This window comes from Corylus avellana, chromosome ca7 (genome assembly GCF_901000735.1).
Source record: "Corylus avellana chromosome ca7, CavTom2PMs-1.0".
Lineage (NCBI taxonomy): Eukaryota > Viridiplantae > Streptophyta > Magnoliopsida > Fagales > Betulaceae > Corylus > Corylus avellana.
Window position 1 is genome coordinate 6,279,363 of NC_081547.1, and position 19,178 is coordinate 6,298,540.

The window sequence follows — 19,178 nt, forward strand, 5'->3', positions numbered from 1 at the left end:
AAGGCGTGGACCACCGTGGCTCATCGAGAGGCCAATCGTATACGACGTACGTGGACCAGGAGGTAACGTGGTTAAAAAAATGCATCAAAATGGCGTCGCCCGGGTTCGAACCGGAGACCTTCAGTGTGTTAGACTGACGTGATAACCAACTACACCACGACACCTTGTGGCTATGTAAGTAAAATTTTATATAACTGTCAATTAACAAGTGTATACGTAGTGTCCCACTAACTTGAACTTGGGGTGACAGTACATGTGCTCCGGGCTACCACTTTGCCTCTCACCCATCAACAAATGAACGTGTTGCAAGTTGCTAAACTAAAATGAAGGAATCTCTTGGATCAAAGCAGGAACATCTTCTAATTCTATAGATGAATATGTAAACCACAATGGAGATCCATCGATTTTGTAGCAGTTTTTGTCTCAAAACTCTGGGATTTGGCTCATCTTTGGTGGCTCTCTCTCAACTCCCTTCATTGCATGCTATTTTGCAGTTCGTTTTGTACTGAGTTAAATTTTTTAAATGAAAAAACGCAATTTACAACAAATAAGCGGTGCAAAGTAATTTGTTTTATCTTAATGTACTCTAAGATCATTGGTTGTTATCTTAAACGGCATTTGAACTCATTATGTTCTTGTCTCATTGTTGTTGCTTTTTCTTCATATGAATTTCGGTCTAGGTCTCTTCTTTTTTTTCTTTTTTTTTTCTTCTTCTAATTTATGCCGTGTACTTAGAGTAATTTTGATCAAATTGTGATTTTAAATGCCACCTTATTTTTTAAGGGACACACGAGTGATACAAAAAATGACTTATAGAATTACTCAGTTCAATGACCCAAGGAAATCTCCAAAGTGGTTGATGAGTATGCTACAAGTCTCTATTGTATCCCTCTAATGATGATATGACTTTTAAAATTACTATTGGACTTATGATTGACCACTATTGAATTTTAATCAGATTGTGATTTTAAAAGTCATCTCATACTTTGAGTGACACAAGGGGGACTTCTAAGACTTCTAGAATAACTTGTGTACCTTTTAGAAGTCTCTCTCGTGTCACTCAAGATATGAGGTGGCTTTCAAAATCACAAGTTGATCAAAATCTAATAGTGATTAATCATAGGGCTAATAATGATTTTAAAAGTCACATCATCTTTAAAGAGGCATATATAAGTGTGACATAAGAGAGATTTGTAGCATTATTCTTTTGAACGAACCACCACTATAGATCATAAAAAAATAAAAATTATGCCTTGGCCCTTTTTTTTTCCCCTAAACTTATGCCTTTGGCCCTGCCAATAATACTTTACGGCTCCGTCTTGTATTATATTAATAAGGCTGGCCACCATTTACATTAGAAGAACATATATTTTTTGAAGATTGGACAAATGGTCTAATGCTTCTGCCGATTCATTCTTGGTCTAAGATGGTCCAAGATTGTAAGCAAATGGTGATAATAATAGTGATAACACGATATTAACGTGATATATATATATATATATATATATATATATATATAACATTACTCCCAAAAATCTTAACGGTTAAATAACTTCTGTTAATTTCAACCGAAACGGAATAGTTGAAAAATGATCCTACTTGGCTTGTTCTTGACAGTTCAATGCACGGCACTTGTACTTCGCAACAACATGTAAACGGATGACGCGACGTCGTGTCGTAGAACTCTGCGCCTCTTGTCTACGAGCCACCCAATTGTTTGTTGCTACCTTCTCTTCCGCAGCTTCCGCTTGCTCATTCTCATTTCCTCTGATTCCCAACGGCCCCCTCTCTCGATCTCGCTCTTCCTTCTAGGCAAAATCTTCTCTCGCTTGTTTTTTTTTTTTTCTTCTTCTTCTTTTTTTTTTCCCCAATTTTTGTCCGTCCAATGGCACCTCATTTGTGTTAATCCCTTTTTTATCTTGTTCTTTTTCAATATTGTTTTGGGTTTTGATTTCTGTTTTTTGGGGAGCTTTTGGGACCTGGGTTGGTGAAAAAAAGATGGTAATTGAGAAGTGGGTGTTGTTGGGATTGGTCCGAGGATGAGTAAAATATGTGGCATGGAAGTTGGGGCTGCAAATTTAGCTTCATTGCCTCAATCCATTGTCGTCGATTGCCGATTCCGTTCGCAATCGACATTCGATTCCTTCTGCATTGCCTCCGAAGCCTTCTCCGAGCATCGCCATTGTCATTATGCTCTCGGGGTTGATCTGCGGCGATTGCTTTGATTGTTCTCCAACCCCAAAAACCAAGAAAAGAAAAAAGCTAAATTGACCCGCGATTCAAATATTAAAAAAAAAAAAAAAAGGTAACGAGAGAGGAAAAAGAATATTCTAAATCCCTGTTGTTTTGGTAGCTGTTTGGTTCTAGGCAGGAATGACTTATAGTGATGGATCAGTAACGCCAGAGAATAATGGAGTGAGTGGGACGATGGGCGAGCCTCCTGATGCCGTGGCTGAATATATTGAGAAAGACCCGACCGGTCGATACGTTCGGGTATTTGATTATGTGCTACCTTAATTCTACGAATTGGCGTTGTTTTACATTGGTTTTGTTAATAAAATATGTTGTTTTTATGTTTATGATTTATGTAGTTTGAAACTTTGTATGACAGATAATGTTTGGAAATCAGCATTGCATTGCTTTGGATTGCATAAATTGGAAGCTTTTTTTTTTTTGTCTTTTCTTTCCCTTTTTTGTTGTTCTTTCTTACCGGTGAAGACATTGTGTTAAAGTGTCTGGGTTTTAATAGTCGTCTTTTTGTTGATCAGAAACTAGATATATGCTTCAAGTACTCAGAGTTTTGAAGATAGCTACCTGCGGTTCATTGAAACATAAACTTTTCCTATTCCTTTCTTTCTAGTCTTTACAGGAAAAGAGGTGAAATGAATTCAATAGATATCTTCATTATTTGCTCATTTTTTCTTTCTCTGGATTGAAGAATGCAATTAGATAGTTATACGAGTGAAAGGAAACAGCTCTTTAATATAATTTATTTGCAGTAAAATTGTTTAGTATCGTCTTTCATGTAAGAAGAAGTAAAGAGTTCAGTGTAATTAATTAGGAGAAGGGACCGTTTACCCCAGGATTGGTAGATTAGTCATGTCATTAGCTTGAAATGGGTTAAAAAGATGAACTGTATTCAGTTTTCACTAGCGTTTGTATGTATAACCATAAAATGGAGGGTACTTTTTCCTTTGTGGGTATCTTGTATTGAAACTGGAATCTTGTAATTGATGTGAAGTGGATAATTTGAGCTTATGACTCAAGCCCGTGATTCAAGTGACTACCTACAATGTATTGTATTGGAGTTTGGCTTTTGTTCTATGTCTTCAGTTCCACATGTTGTTGGCATTGACTGGAATTTGAGTTTCGATGGACATGTTATACTTTGTTAGTATTATACTGACGATTCAAAGTTTTTAGTGGATGCATGATATTGTACTTGAGGTTTTGATTTCTAATTTTGATGTAATCATCAACAAAATTGAGCTAATGGCTCAAGCCTGTAATTTATGTAGCCATAGATCATTCATTACCTGGAAGCTCTTGTTTTTGTATTTGCCAATGGCAAAACAAATCATTAGATTTAGAGTGGCCATTTTATTCTTTGTTGGGGATGAGGTCAATCTTTTGTTCTCACTTCTTTGATCATTGATTTTTCTTTTATTGATGTACCCTTCTTTCCCTTTGTAACAGTACAAAGAAATTTTGGGCAAGGGTGCTTTCAAGACGGTGTATGATTCTACTACTACTACTCTCTCTCTCTCTCTCCTAGAAGTTATTCTTTTAAGGGGGAAACATTTTATTAACTTCTAGAACGGTTTTACTTTGGCTTCCTGATTTCTTTTTTTTTTTTTGCAGTTATAAGGCATTTGATGAAGTTGATGGAATAGAAGTTGCTTGGAATCAAGTGAGGATTGATGATGTCTTGCAGTCACCAGAAGATTTGGAAAAATTGTATTCTGAAGTTCATCTGCTGAAATCATTGAAACATGATAATATCATCAAGTTCTATAATTCCTGGGTGGATGATAACAAGAAAACTGTCAACATGATGACCGAGCTCTTCACATCTGGGAATCTTAGGCAGTATGTTCTCTTTGTTGTTTCCTATTCTGTCATTGCATTGTTTGGCTGTGTTAGTTGTGATTGATACCTTTTGGTGTTTAGATATCGTAAGAAGCATAAAAATGTTGATATGAAGGCCATAAAGAATTGGGCAAGGCAGATTCTCCGAGGTTTAGTCTATCTTCACAGTCACAACCCACCTATTATTCACAGGGACTTAAAATGTGACAATATTTTTGTTAATGGAAATCATGGAGAAGTTAAGATTGGAGACCTTGGATTGGCAACTGTGATGCAGCAGCCTACTGCTCGAAGTGTGATTGGTAAGGCTTCTCATGCTCTCGGTTTTATAAGACAGACTTGGTGAAATTAGTGAACTTTTCCATTTTTTACCATTAGGGACTCCTGAGTTTATGGCTCCTGAGCTATATGACGAGGAATATAATGAACTCGTTGACATATACTCTTTTGGGATGTGCATGTTGGAGATGGTTACTTTTGAGTATCCATATAGCGAATGCAAAAATCCTGCTCAAATCTATAAGAAGGTTATCTCTGTAAGTTCAGCAACTGTCAACCTATCGCCCTTCCATCTGCTTGGGCGTTTTGGAGTTGAACTCCTATGTAAACATCTAATTTATATTCTGGTGTGCTCGTTTGTAGGGCATCAAACCTGCTTCCCTTAGTAAGGTAAGTGATCCCCAAATTAAGGAGTTTATTCTGAAGTGTCTGGTCCCAGCGTCTGAGAGATTGTCTGCAAAGGAGCTTTTTCAAGACCAATTCCTTCGAGTTGAGAATCCAAAGGAACCAATCCGTGATCCCTTACAGTTACCTGACCAAAGTCCCAAAGCAAATGGTTTAGCCAAGTCAGGCCCTCATTCCATGGACATAGATACTGACTATAAGCAGCTTTCTTTAAGCACTTGTACAGGAAGCAACAATGGGAGTCAATCATGTCCAGTTTTGGAATTTCAGAGGACAAACAAGAACAATGAATTTAGATTAAAAGGCACGAAAAATGACGACAATTCAGTATCATTGACGTTGCGTATTGCTGACCCTTGCAGTGAGTATACACATTGGAAGTGAACGTGCACTTCGATCATCGATCAGTAGTCCCATTTCATAGCGTAATAACTTGGATTTGGTTTTATTACTTGCAGGTCGAGTGCGGAATATACACTTTCTCTTTTACCTTGATACTGATACTGCAATTTCAGTGGCCGGCGAGATGGTTGAACAACTGGAGTTAGCAGATCATGATGTGGCATTCATAGCTGAGTTGATTGATTACTTGATAATGAAACTCCTACCTGGATGGAAGCCGTCATCTGATTACTCCTCAAGTGGAGCAGGAATGCCAGGAACTCCCTCTGATGTATCCCGTGTCTTTGGAGATGACAAAACATTAATGGCATGCCCGTGGGATTTAATGCTAACCAGCGATCCAGCTGGGTCAGTGGTTGAACAAGATGTTATCTCTGGGTTAAATACATGTCCTCAACAACGTATTGTCTGCAATAATCCTGACAGTAATATTTGCCGTGGTGACTGTAATTCTTCCCCAAGTTCGGCTAATCTGGAAGATCAACATTCTGAAGCATCAGTTGCTTCAGAGATTTTGGTAGAAGATGCTTCAACCAAAAATGAAAAGGCCTCTGAATCCGTTGAATGCCATATCGAAGGAAGCTATAAAGGCTTGAGTGGATCCTTCTCTGAACTAGAGCTTCGGGATACATATTTTGCTGACTGCAGATTTCAAGGAATTGATAGCAGTGGTGCAGAATGCATCATGGATGAATTTGCAAAGAACTCGTTGCCTGTTCTAAGTGAAAATCCAAACCTTATGAGTTTGACAAGCAGCTATGAAGCATCGGATGTTGATCTAAAGTTGGAACTCGACACAATTGAGGCACAGTATCAGCATTGGTTTCAGGAGCTTTCTAGGATGAGGGAAGAAGCATTGGAGACCACCAAAAAGCGCTGGTTAGGAAAGAAGAAGCTGGCTGTTCATTGAACCTTCTTTTTTTTTTTTTTTTTTTTTTTTCTATTTGTTTCATTGTTGGCCGTAAGATCCTTGGGATGTGATTTATTAACTGGAAACTCATATTGGACGAGGCTCCTTTTTTTTTTTTTTTTTTTTTGGGGTGGAAGTCGTGATCCTTCGGGTTAAATTTTTGTGCTTTGGGGGGTTAATTTCCTGTTAAACATTGTTGGTGTGTAAATGTAAATTCCTGAATTTACTAATTATCGTGCTGATAAGTCAGTCAGTCATTAGAATTCCATAACTTTATGTGTTTGGAATTTACTATTTAGTGAGGAGGCAGAACACATGCCCACAACAAATTGTATGCAGAAGCTCAAGCTCTTTTACTCTCTCTACTTCATATCTTTGATTTAATTTAGTGCAACTGTCGTGTCAAATACTATGATGACCATGCATACTCAAACGAGGCAAACATGTATTATGTTACTACACACCATTAAAGAAGAGATGTGTTATACATTCTTCTTTGGTCCTTGTTTCATCTTCTTCATTTTTAAAATTATCATTGGATCTGTAGACCAATGTGAGCAACGATAATTTTGAAAATTAGAAGGATGGAAGAAGGACCGGAGGAGAAAATGAATCATTTCTCATAAAAGAAAAGCAGTAGCCTGCAACTTAAAAGGAGTCTCTCATCTGCATCAAGTTCAAACGAGAGCTTACTTGAAGAAGATTGTAGTGTGGCAGTGTTTGTCATTCACTAGCTCGGTTGCAAGTAAGTCCGGACACACCACCTGAGAAAACTGTGGTCGCTGCTAAATTTTTTTTTTTTTTTTTTGGGGGTTTTTAGCGGCCACTATTAGCGGTGACCTATTTGTTTGGTCGCTAAAGACTATATTGCTTATAGTGTTTGTGGACAATTTTACCCCTGAAATCTCAATTACCTGCTCCTCCCCATGTCAATTGCAATGAATGGTCGAAAAATAAGTCAAATTCAGTTACATCACATAGCTAGGCCCGTTGGCAAATAAGGGGATAGGAGCATCAGACACTCCTGTGTTCAAATTTGTAGGTAAGGAGGACGAAAAAGACCAAGACTTGTGGGGGAAAAAACAAAAGTGAAAAGGAAAAAGGAAAAATCCTAGAAGGGTAGAGCACACCGAATTAGAACAGATACACCAACCATTAGAATAAAGAACGTCTGCTAGAAAACCGAGAAGAAAGCTGCTTAAATCTTGATTTCTACGCATATACTACATGTAGATAAACCATTAGAAAATCAATGAAATCCTTTACCCATCTTTTTGTCTTCTACTCTTTCTTATTCTCCCTCTTAAGAATCTCCATTACACAAGACACTATTACTCCAACTCAATCTCTAAGAGACGGTGGCACCTTAGTTTCAGCTGGCCAATCATTTCAATTGGGATTCTTCAGACCAGGTAATTCCAATAGTCGATATCTGGGAATTTGGTACATGATATCTTCGGAGATAGTTGCATGGGTAGCCAACAGAGACGCTCCGCTTAGCGATCACTCGGGAGTTTTAAAGGTCACTGGTGATGGAATTCTTGTGCTTCTTAATAGCACGAATGGTGTTGTTTGGTCATCTAATACATCAAGAACCGTAGAAAATCCAGTTGCACAGCTCTTGGACACCGGAAATCTTGTTGTCAAAGATAGAAACGATGATAACCCAGAGAACTTTTTGTGGCAGAGTTTTGACTATCCTTGTGACACGCTCCTACCAGAAATGAAGCTTGGGTGGAACTTAGTAACTGGTCTAGAGAGGTTTTTATCATCTTGGAGGAGCACAGATGATCCTTCTCAAGGTGCGTTTTCAATACGGTTAGATCCTCGTGGGCTTCCGCAAGTGGTTACTATGGAGGGAGATTCAATAAAGAATAGAGCAGGGTCATGGAATGGCCTTCGTTTTACGGGATATCCTCAATTTAGACCGAATCTAGTCTTTGATTACGAATTTGTGTTGAATGAGAAGGAGGTCTATTACAGGTTCAAACTCCTTAACACTTCTGTTTTCTCAAGATATTTGGAAAACCCATCAGGCGTTGGGCAGCGATTCACATGGAGGGATCGGACACATACTTGGGAACTCTTCTCTACATCCCAGGCAGATCAATGCGAAAGTTATGGCTTATGCGGTGCATATGCTACCTGCAACATGAATAGGTCTCCTGTATGTTCATGCTTGGAAGGATTCTTACCCAAGTCTCCAAAATATTGGGATTCGATAGATTGGTCTGATGGGTGTGTTCGAACAACTCCTTTGGAATGCAATGACGGAGATGGATTCCTAAAGCACACGGGGGTGAAATTGCCGGACACGTCTTCTTGCTGGTATAACAAGAGCATGAGCCTCAAGGAATGCGAAGGAATGTGTTTGAAGAATTGCAATTGCACAGCATATGCAAGTTTAGATGTCAGGGGAGGAGGAAGCGGCTGCGTGCTTTGGTTTGGTAGCCTAATTGATACAAGAGAATACTCTGAGGGTGGGCAAGACCTCTATCTAAGGATGGCCATTTCAGAACTGGGTACGATTTCACTTCTATTCTCTCTTTGGATTTTGCTGTTTTTTTTTTTTTCTTATATTTTAAATAAGACATGGAAAACTATGTCGTCGGCTTTCTAATGGCGAAAGGACACTTTTTACATGTTTGCTCATTTTATGAGGCGGAGGGGACGATATACTGTTAATTAAATGATTAAGTTTATAATTTTTTATAGGGTTAAATACCTGAAACCTCTTAGGGTTTTATTTTTTTATTTTTTCTCCCTTAGAGTTTATTTTATATCACAGGAAGTTCTTGTGGTTTTGATAAAAGACCAAATTAGTCCTTCCGTCCATTGACCGTCAGTTGACTTAACGGAACTCTACGTAGACTAATTAAAAGCTTACATTTGGCATAAGTGGCCATGTCATCAGTGATGACGTGGCACCTAATTAATTAAGTTTTTTAAATTAAAATTTTTTTAAAAAAAATTACCCCCAGTACCTCTCGGCCAACCCCAATACCCACTAAGGGTGGTTCGGCCACCCCCTTGGAACCAAGCGGTGGCTCGGCCACCCCCATCCAGCCAGATGGGCCTATGGCCAAAGGGGGTGGCTCCCAAAACGGCCAAAGGGGTGGCCCAATTTTTATTTTTTATTTTTTTAATTTATGAAAAAATATTTTTTTTTAATTTTAATATATATATATTAGGTGCCATGTCATCACTGACGATGTGGTCACTTATGCCAAATGTCAGCTTTTAATTGGTCTACGTGGAGTTCCGTTAGGTCAACTAACGTCAATTGATGGAATGACCAATTTGGTCTTTTACAAAAATCACAAGGACCTCATGTGATACAAAATAAACCCTAAGGGGAAAAAATAAAAAAGTGAAACCTTAAGGGGTTTCAGGTATTTAGCCCTTTTTTATATGTGAAGTTTTTTGATAAATAGTAATTTACGGTGATATTAAAGCAAAGCTCATAAATTGAAATCCTAATTATAGAGTTTATAAAACTTGCTTAATAAGCTGATCATACAACAACTAGACAAATTGTAATGCTTGGAAAACTAGGAAGTGGCGGTGTTGACATCAACTGCTTCATCCACTTTATTTGCACCCATTTCCCCATCTAGAGTATGGGCAAAAAGAGATACTCTTAATGATACCTGACTCGATTTTGGTCTTTCAGAACATCTTGAGAAAAAGAGGTGCTCCGATAAGCAGAAACTAGTAGCAATTATAGTCAGCTCAGCATTACTTTTCGTGGGAATGACAATAGTTGCACTAGCCTCATACATATGGAAGAAGAAACTCAAAACCCAAGGTAGAAACTCAAAACCCAAATATGCATTTCACGAAGAACATATTTGGGGGTAAGTATTTCGCTTTGGATAAAAGAAATATCAAAGATTTGTTTTCATGCCATGCATCTCTTGTTATTTTAGGAACGACACAAATAAGTCATGGGAAGGAAGATATGGAGTTACCGATGTTTGATTTGGCAGCTATAGCTAATGCAACAGATAATTTTTCAAACAACAAGAAGCTGGGAGAAGGTGGCTTCGGACCTGTGTACAAGGTAAATAACAACATAAATCAATGAGCTATATTTTTCATTTTCCGAGCAACATCATGCATTATTATTGAAACATACGCTATATAACAACATATGTGTATTACTATTGAAACGATGTCGCGCTACTAGGCAACGTCGTTTCTATAGTGGTTGACGTCACGGGGGTGATGTCGTTTCACTGTTCGCTATAAAAATTTCTTGGTATTGTGACTCACATATAATGTCCTTTTTGGGCAAAAAAAGGTCAATAAATGGTTAAGAGAGCTGATGCTATTCGGTCGTGGCAGAAAACATGGGTTTTCTGCCCACCAATCACCGCATGACACATCAGCCATTCAAGAAAAATGCAACAACTTAAAATGAGATCAAAACACCAAAACAAAATGAGGATCAGGACCACCAGCCTATATGAGGCGATAGGCGCGGCCACCCCCAGGCCACCCCATGGCCATGGGTGGCCAGCGCGGCGCTGGTGGAGAAGATCCCCAGCACTGGTGTAGAAAACCCACAAGGCCACAAGACTAAGAAAACCCCTACCACCGTCCAAGAGAGAGAGAGAGGTTGAGAGATACCCAGAAAGAGACTCAGACCATTGTAGATCTGATCCCACCGCAACCACCGGAATCCCGCCGCCCATGCTGGGATCTCTAAGCATCACCGGTCAGAGCAACAGGAGAGAGACTGAGAGAGGACGAGAGATACCCGCCCGCGGCCGCCCAAGTTGAACCTCCCCAGGCCACGGGTTGGCCGCGCAGGCCACCCCCAACATCGCCCTTCTTGGCCTTGTGTGGGTTTTTCTCCCTCTCTCTCAGTCTCTCTCTGTCTCTGTCTTCTCGATAGATCTGAGCGGTGATGGTCGGGACTGCGTGGTAGTAGCGCAATTTGAGATGGGCAGCACTGGTGGGACCAGGCGGCGGCAGGCAGTGATGGTTGTGAAGGGTGCTGTGCATCTGAGGTGTGGAGGGGATGAAGAAATAATCTGGTGTTTTTGTTTTATTTTCTTAACTTATTCCATGCTGAAGTGTCACATTTGCATTGGTGGGCAGATAATTAGGGTTTTTTGTCACAACTGAAATGAAGTTATTCTCGATGGTTAATGATGTTCAAATAGTGACATTTTCAAAATGACAAAAAGCGCAAATACTAAAAAATGGGCTAGTGTCATTTGAATAGCAAAAAACGTCACTGGTGACAATTTCGCAAAACAGCACCTTTTGGAAGGTGCGTTTGAACAGTGCATGGCGCCTTCTTCTGTTTTGCACTATTCACAAGTCCTTAAAGTTTTTTTTTTTTTTTTTTTGTCGGATCTTCTCCCTGAGATATCTCACTTTTTCTTTTTGTTTCTTTTTTTTTTTTTTTTTTTTCCATTTAGCCTCATCTTCCCTGAGATCGGGCCACCCCTGATCTGCTTTGGCTCAAACCCTTTCGGCCAAACCAGTGAACGAACACCCTGAAAACAAACCCACTTCAACCGTGAACCAACTCAACCACAACCCTCAAGAATACTCCAACTGAAATAAACCCCAAAATCAAATACCCAATTGAAATAAACTGAAAATCAAGAATTAAAGACTAAAGGGGATGACTTTTACCTTTGATAAGCCCAGTAGCTCCATCAGGCCAACACCCATCAATTTCACTTCTCTAAAACTCTCTCTCTCTCTCTCAACTCTTAACAGAGGAGAAGAAAGGGAAAGAAGGAACAGGGAAGAAGGAAGAGGGAACGGGGACGAGGTGATGGGGTTCGGCCTCTCTCTCTCACGGGCTCTTAGTTTCTCTCTTGGCTCTCTCTCTTTTTCTCTCTCAAACTCTCTCGCTCCATCTCTCTTTCTCTGGCTCTCTCTCTCTCTCTCTCTATCTCGTTTTCTCTCGCTCTCTGTTCTGGACGAAGAGAAGGAGAGGAGGTGAGAAAGGAAGAGGGGAAGCAGGGGAGGAGAAGGGAGAAAGATTCTTCTTCAATGTTTTCTTGGTCTTCCTCGGCTTCAAAGTGGGTACGATCCTCTTCTTTCTACTTTTGTTACTATTGTTGCTTCTTTGGGGGTTGGGTTGCCTTGGTGGATTTGAATTCGAGCTTTTTGCTTTCTCGTCATTGCTAGGGCTGAGAGCGTTCCCAGCAGACTCTCTATAAGGGAGTCTGTTCCCTAAGTTTAGGGAAAATGTAAAAAAAATGGCAAAAACCAACCCACAGCAGACTCCCTATATGCTTCTTTAAACCATCAACTGCTACAGTTGAACCCAGTGTTTTGGGTTCAACTGTAGCGATCCTTGTGATTATTATATTCATAAAATTATTTTCTGCCTCTGATGGGTTTGCGAAGGAGGAGAAGACCCATTCGAGGAGAAGGAGAAGAAGCTGAATCGGACGGAGAACACTCATTTATAAAGCTGAATCGGTCTTCTCCTTCTTCTCCGTCCGAGAAGAAGCTGAATCGGACGGAGAAGAAGGAGAGGACCCATTCATAAAGTTGAATCGGTCTTCTCCTTCTTCTCCGTCTGAGAAGAAGCTGAATCGCATCTTCCCAAATAGAGAATGCAAAATATTCCCAAACAGAGAATGCAAAATATTCGCATCTTAATTTCTTCTCCCTTAGCCAAACAGAGAAAGCTTAAAGAAAAAAAGAACTGGGTTAAATGGAAACTTGGAAAAAAATAACAGGAAAAATATTCGCATCTTCATTTTTCTCCGTTTCTCTGGACCCAAACAGAGAACTCGGAGAAGATGAGACGATGCAGTTCGAAGATAAAACGATGCAGCAAAAACCCAGACCAATCAAGACCCAACAGAAACCCAAAAACTTAGACCGATCAAACCAGACCTCACGGTTCTCATATATGCTCACCAGACTTCACCATTTAGGGAGATCGAGAGATTAGGCAGAGAGTGAGATGGAGATGAGTGAGGCAGAGAGGGAGAGAGGTGCGTCTGGAGAGGAAAGAAGGAAGACGTTGATGAGATGGGAGAGAGAGAAAGAAAGGTTAAATTAAAAGAATAAAATATAAAAAAGTAAAATAAAAATAAAAATATTTTAATCATATAGGGAAGCATTTAAGGAAGCTATTAGGATGCAAATTGACATAGGGAAGGAAAAAGTAGTTTGGATCCTTAAACTTAGGGAATATGACCGGGTAGCTGCTGGGAATGCTCTGATAGAGTAACAATTGTGGCTCACAGAGATAGGACTAGCGTTTGGGTTTGAGGATTTGGAATCCTGTCCTTGCTGATGAAGTGGGTTCTGACTTGGAGCACCGTTGGGTTCCAAATAAAAAGTTCCACCATTTGATTCGACTTCGGCAGCTTCGATCACTGTCCAATTTGGAGCAAAGTTTTAGAGGAAGAAACCTACCGAGGTTTTTATTTTTATTTTTGGGTTAAATACTCCAAACCCTCCTAGGGTTTTCCAACTGTTTTTTTTTTTTTTTTTTTTCCCTAGGGTTTCATTTTTATCACAGGAGGTCCATGTAGTTTTGATAAGTGACCAAATTAGTCCATCCGTTAGTTGACCGTTAGGACTGACACGTAGACCAATTAGACGTCGACACGTGGCACATATATTAATTTTTTTAATTTTTTTTTAAAAAAATGTTTTTTTTTTAATTAAAAAAAATGTATTTAAAAAAAAAAAAAAAGGGAAAAAAATTGGGGGTGGCTTGGCCATTTGGCCATGGGGGTGACCTGGCCACCCCCAATGTTTTCCGTTTTTTTTTTTTTTTTTAAATACATTTTTTTAAATTTTTTTAAAAAAAATACATTTTTTTTAAAAAAAAAAATTTAAAAATGAATATATGTGTCAAGTGTCGACGTCTGATTGGTCCACGTGTCAGTCCTAACGGTCAACTAACGGATGGATTAATTTGGTCACTTATCAAAATCACAGGGACCTCCTGTGATAAAAATGAAACCCAGGAGAAAAAAAATAAAGTTGGGAAACCCTAGGGGAGTGTGGAGTATTTAACCCTTTATTTTTATGTTTTTTTACAGGTTTTTGGCCTTCAAGCCTCTGCGGTCTGCCAAACCAGAGCCTGGCCTTGATCCAATTCATGTTAGATGTGCTCCAAATTAGACAGTGTCGTTTCCTCTCGGTCTTGCGGCATCAACTTGTATAGTGAGTCTCATAAAAGAGACTTTTGTGACTAAAAACGACAGCTTTTTGAGACACTTTGCTGTGAGTCTCAATTCTGCGTCGTCTAGGATAACAGCATCTATGCGATCTATTAAAAAAAGTGTCGTTTAAAGAGTAAGATGACATTAATTAATGACGTTTTTATAAATTCATACGTCATTAAATGTGTATTTTTTTTAGAAAAACATAACATTTCATTCAATAATACCACGAGCATAAAGCTCTTACATCACAGAGCAAAGCTCTGAAGCAACCATAACATAAAACTATAAGATTACCAGGTTTAGTACAAGATTTGAGACCAATCCGCTAACCCATGACTAAAATCAGATTTAATACTAGATCTGTGACAGACAGACTCAACCAAATGCATGGATAGCAATTATTCCTCGACCCTGAGAGCGGAAAGACTCTCATGCCGAAACTCTTCCTCCTCGACCCGAAGGCCAGGATAATGATCACATCCACAACCCAAAGGCCTGGACCAAAACTAATTAATCCAAAAGTGACATAGATCGAGTGAGAGGGGAAAGAGCCTTATTACAAACCGAACAAAACATGGAAATTAAACAATACAGGAAAAAAACACACGCCAAAACACAAATACATCTTAAAGAAGCAACAAAATAGGGAAATAAAACAAGAAAAAAACAGCACACTCCGATCACGCACACTCCGGGAACCGAAAACCGAAGGGGTGTTGGAAGCTCATCGCGGCGGGGACGCGTCGAAAGGCCCAACAGTGGACGGTGGGCGGCGAACAAGCGCGGAGAAGACCGGCAAAGCAGGACCTGAAAACAACCACAACAAAAAAAAAAAAAACAAAAAAAACAAAAAAAACAAAACAAAAAGAAAAGAAAAAAAGAAAAGAAAAGAAAAAAAACAAGAAGGAGCCACCAAAACAGGGAAAAAACAGGGAAAATAAGCACAAAGTGGGAAGACGGTAGCTGGAAGGGAGCCGGACCCGTGCAGGATGGAAACCGCGGCGTAAGGGGCGTGGGAGCTCGACATAGTGGGGACGCATGAAAGAAAACCCTAATAGCGGACAGCGAAGCGGCGACATTGGTCGGTGGTGACCACAGACAAAATCTGAACCCACAAAGAGCCAAAACAAGGTCAAGGAGCCCGCTGCAGAAAATGAAGGTGGGGGAAGAAAAGCGGCAGGGAAGGGGCAAAAACGGAGAAAAATAGAGGGGAAAATGAGCGGCAAGGAAGGGGAAGAGATGAGGTATCAGGGCTAGGGCATCAAGTAAATGGCTAGCACCGGAGCGAGGAGGATGAGGGGAGGAGGGAGGCTGCCAAACGGCCAACCCTCCTCCCCTATGTGGCTGAAGGGTTTCGCTTTTCTCTCTAGCGGCTAGAGAGAAAAGAGACCGCTATGGTTTATTGACTTTATCGACTAAATGTGTATTTTTTTGTAGTGGTTGAAACAACACCTCTCAAAAAGAGGTGTCATTTGCATCGTTGCACTGTTCAAACGACACATCTTTTTGAGAGGTGTCATGTGCAACGTAAAGGGATGCACGGCACTAAGCGAGGCATTGCCATCCTTAGTGTTTTTTGTATTGTCCAAGTTATACTGACTATTACATTTTCAGGGTAAATTGGCAGACGGAAGAGATATAGCTGTGAAGAGGCTCTCAAAGAATTCTAAACAAGGACTGAACGAGTTGAAAAATGAAGTTATTTTGATTGCAAAACTTCAACATCGTAATCTTGTGAAGCTTCTTGGTTGTTGCATTCAAGAGAATGAGAACATGTTAATCTATGAATATATGCCCAACAAAAGCTTGGACTTCTTTATTTTTGGTTTGAACCTTGACCTTGACTTGATTTAGAGCATTCATGTTTAGACTTATCCTCTTTAATTAATGAAATTGATTGTACTAACATGAGTGTGAAATTGCACAGATCAAGCAAAGAGTAAATTACTAGATTGGCATAAACGCATTAATATTATTCGTGGTATTGCTAAAGGGCTCCTCTATCTTCATGAAGACTCTAGATTGCGAATTATCCATAGAGATCTCAAAGCTAGCAATATCCTTCTTGATAACAATATGAATCCAAAAATTTCGGACTTTGGCCTTGCTAAATCATTTGGGGGAGATCAAATTGATTCCAAGACCAATAGGATTATTGGATCATAGTAAGTATGCTTATACTTCTTTTATATATTATGTTCAGCTGTTTTTAACTTCTTTTCTTTACAATGATATTTGGCAGTGGTTATATGTCTCCCGAGTATGCAGTGCATGGACAGTACTCAATTAAATCTGATGTATTTAGCTTTGGAGTTGTAGTATTAGAGATATTGAGTGGAAAGAAGAACAAGGAATTTTGTCACCCAGACCACCACGTGAATCTTCTTGGACATGTAAGCTCAAATAGTGACATATCCTACTAATATACTTTATCATTTTTAGGGAAACTTCTTACTAACAATGTAGTTCCTGACAGTATAGAGGGTCTTATGATGCCCCTGTTATTATGATGCTTTTTTAATAGTCATAGGCAATTTCAAGGCATGCAGCCTAACCCATTAAAATTTGGGTTTTATTTCTTTCAGGCATGGAATCTATGGATTGAAGACAAGCCAATGGAACTGATTGATGAATTGGTAGGCAACTCTTGCACTCTATCTAGTGTATTACGACACATTCATGTGGGTTTGTTATGTGTACAACAAAGACCGGAAGATAGACCAAACATGTCGTCAGTTGTTCAAATGTTGACCAGTGAGATTTTATTGCCTAAGCCGAAACAGCCGGGTTTCTTTACGGATTCACCTACAGCAGATTTTTCTGGCAAGCATGGCACTTGTTCAGCTAACGAAATCAGCAATACAGTGTTTGAAGCACGATAATGTCGTCTCTTGGCTTTCTTTTACTGACTGATGCCTTGTCTTCTGCATATCTTACTAGTATTCAATTAAAACTCTGTAGCCACTTTGTAACTCTACTGTACTGAAAGTTAAATGCCTAAAACATTTAGCATTTTTTATGTTGTCTTTTACTGGCAATGGCAATGGCAATAAAAGTAATTATTAAAGCACTAGAGTAGATGTATAAAGAAATTTAAAATAATTTTTTTCTTGTCTTTATGCAGATACTCTAACGAGCCTTAAGCAATGTAATGGTTAGTCCATTGGTTGAAATTCTAACTTGCTTGCTTGATGAAGAATCTATTTCTGGCAGACCAGTCTCTTTGGGCTGAAGTACATTGCTGGTTTTCGTTTTTTTCTTTTTTCTTTCATTTATTTTTTATTTATTTTATTTTTATTTATTGTTGGGTGCATTTGTTGTTCCTGCTAGTTCTATATTTGGTTGCTTAGAAAATTTGGGAGAAGGGAATGAAACTATAGAGTAACTTTCTGTCTTAAGGGATAATTACCTGGCAAGAAGTAGCTGTGTCTAGATAAAGTGTCGCCGGAGCGGATATCACAATAAACAACACCCATTACGGTGATGTGGGAGACTTGATTTGTCGGTTGAGCTATGAGAGAGAGTGAATGAGTGTAGAGAATTGCAAGAACAAGGAAAATTATAGAATCCATGGGAGCTAAATTTGGAGGAGTGGGAAGAAGGTTCTACAAAAGCATCAATAGTTATAGCTATTGATTGCACAATGCTTAATCTATTCACTACAAACAAAGACATGTGAGGAGCCTTTTTGGCAGATTGCACAATGCTGGAGAGATGAGAGATCATTGCTCTGTAGCAGATTGAAAACTAGTGGGGTTCGATTTGGAGGTGCTGTGGTTTCTCACGTTGGAGAACAGAAAGTTCAAGGACTGAAGGACCATGTTGCAGTAGAAGATTGGAATTTTTTTATTTTTATATATCTTTATGCAGGAAGGCTTGCCTGCTCTCTGACTCATTTTTGTTCCTTCACTTTCTGTACCAGAATGATTATGATTGCAGATGTTTTTGTACATAAAGCATTGCACTGCATCTCACTTCCTTGATTCTGTGATTTATTGTTGATTTCCTTTGGTAAGTAAAACAGAGTCTTATGTGACAAACCAATACATGCCCCTTTTAAAGTTGTTCAAAGCTTCATTTCTGTTTGAGGCATTGCAAGTTGGCTTTCTTTTTCAGTAAGCCTTTTACATGGTTTGACGCTGTAAGCTTGGGTTGCCCTCTACTGTGAATAAAGAAGCTATACTGACTTGGGTTGTAAGCTTTGGTTGTCCTCTACAAGGTCCTATACTGACATGGTTTGATGCTGTAAGCTTGGGTTGCCCTCTACAAGGTCCGAACAAGCTTACTTATTGGTCCAAAATCCGACTTAAATTTTGCAATATTTGGGAAACCAACTTCCAAACTTCAGGCTTAGTTTCTCAAGTTGATCTAAGGCCTCTAAGTGCACAACTTTCAACAGACCCTCAAGCTATATTGTAGGGTGCCAAGAGAAAGTGCTTTATTTTGTAAGCATTCAACTCTTGATCTCTCGTAGAGTTTCTTTGTTAAACCACACAAGCTTCACAAAAAGCTTTCGGCCACCAGAGTTTTAGGATTACAAGAAGAAGCTCGATCGAAGAATTGTCCTCACTTGTATGTAGAAGAGAGTGTCACAAATATTTTGAAAGTATGAACTTCTTGTATAAAATTCTTTTATATAGAAAATGAGTTTACTGAACTTGGCTACTCGGAATGATTTTACCTTTAAAGCGCTCTCCAAAGGGTTTCCACATCGTGATCAAATTTTGTGTTCGATTTTCTACTTTCATATATTTAGTGATTGATTTATATGATTGCTATAATTTTTTAATTTGGCATAATTTCTGTAAAGCATCTAAAAGAGCATCTTTCACGATGAAAACAATCTTCTAATCCAGTTAGGTGAGGGTTTTAACTTCTAGGATAGAACAAGTCGCGAGAGAATCTTTCTCAGCTAGTACCTTGTCAAG

General features: G+C 39.1%; 2 protein-coding genes and 1 non-coding gene across 4 annotated transcripts; 2 read left to right on the forward strand and 1 right to left on the reverse strand.

Moving 5' to 3' along the window:
- Positions 1-90: 90 nt before the first annotated feature.
- Positions 91-164, reverse strand: TRNAV-AAC (transfer RNA valine (anticodon AAC)). Its single transcript has one exon. It is a non-coding gene; the product is annotated as a tRNA-Val (tRNA).
- A 1,495-nt stretch (positions 165-1,659) lies between these two features.
- Positions 1,660-6,206, forward strand: LOC132186285 (probable serine/threonine-protein kinase WNK7). The gene is made up of 7 exons (XM_059600179.1): positions 1,660-2,493; positions 3,697-3,734; positions 3,862-4,089; positions 4,171-4,391; positions 4,468-4,625; positions 4,732-5,134; positions 5,232-6,206. Exons 1-7 carry the CDS (start codon positions 2,374-2,376, stop codon positions 6,083-6,085), a joined length of 2,022 nt encoding a protein of 673 aa, XP_059456162.1. The 5' UTR covers positions 1,660-2,373; the 3' UTR covers positions 6,086-6,206.
- A 1,075-nt stretch (positions 6,207-7,281) lies between these two features.
- On the forward strand, positions 7,282-17,298 carry LOC132186284 (G-type lectin S-receptor-like serine/threonine-protein kinase At4g27290). Of its 2 annotated transcripts, none has more exons than XM_059600177.1 (7): positions 7,282-8,607; positions 9,759-9,893; positions 10,015-10,148; positions 15,865-16,075; positions 16,178-16,415; positions 16,493-16,643; positions 16,836-17,298. In XM_059600177.1, exons 1-7 carry the CDS (start codon positions 7,338-7,340, stop codon positions 17,130-17,132), a joined length of 2,436 nt encoding a protein of 811 aa, XP_059456160.1. In that variant the 5' UTR covers positions 7,282-7,337; the 3' UTR covers positions 17,133-17,298. The 2 variants fall into 2 exon arrangements, with proteins under 2 accessions (XP_059456160.1, XP_059456161.1); XM_059600178.1 differs by having other exon boundaries at positions 16,570-16,643; positions 16,836-16,934.
- Positions 17,299-19,178: the final 1,880 nt, after the last annotated feature.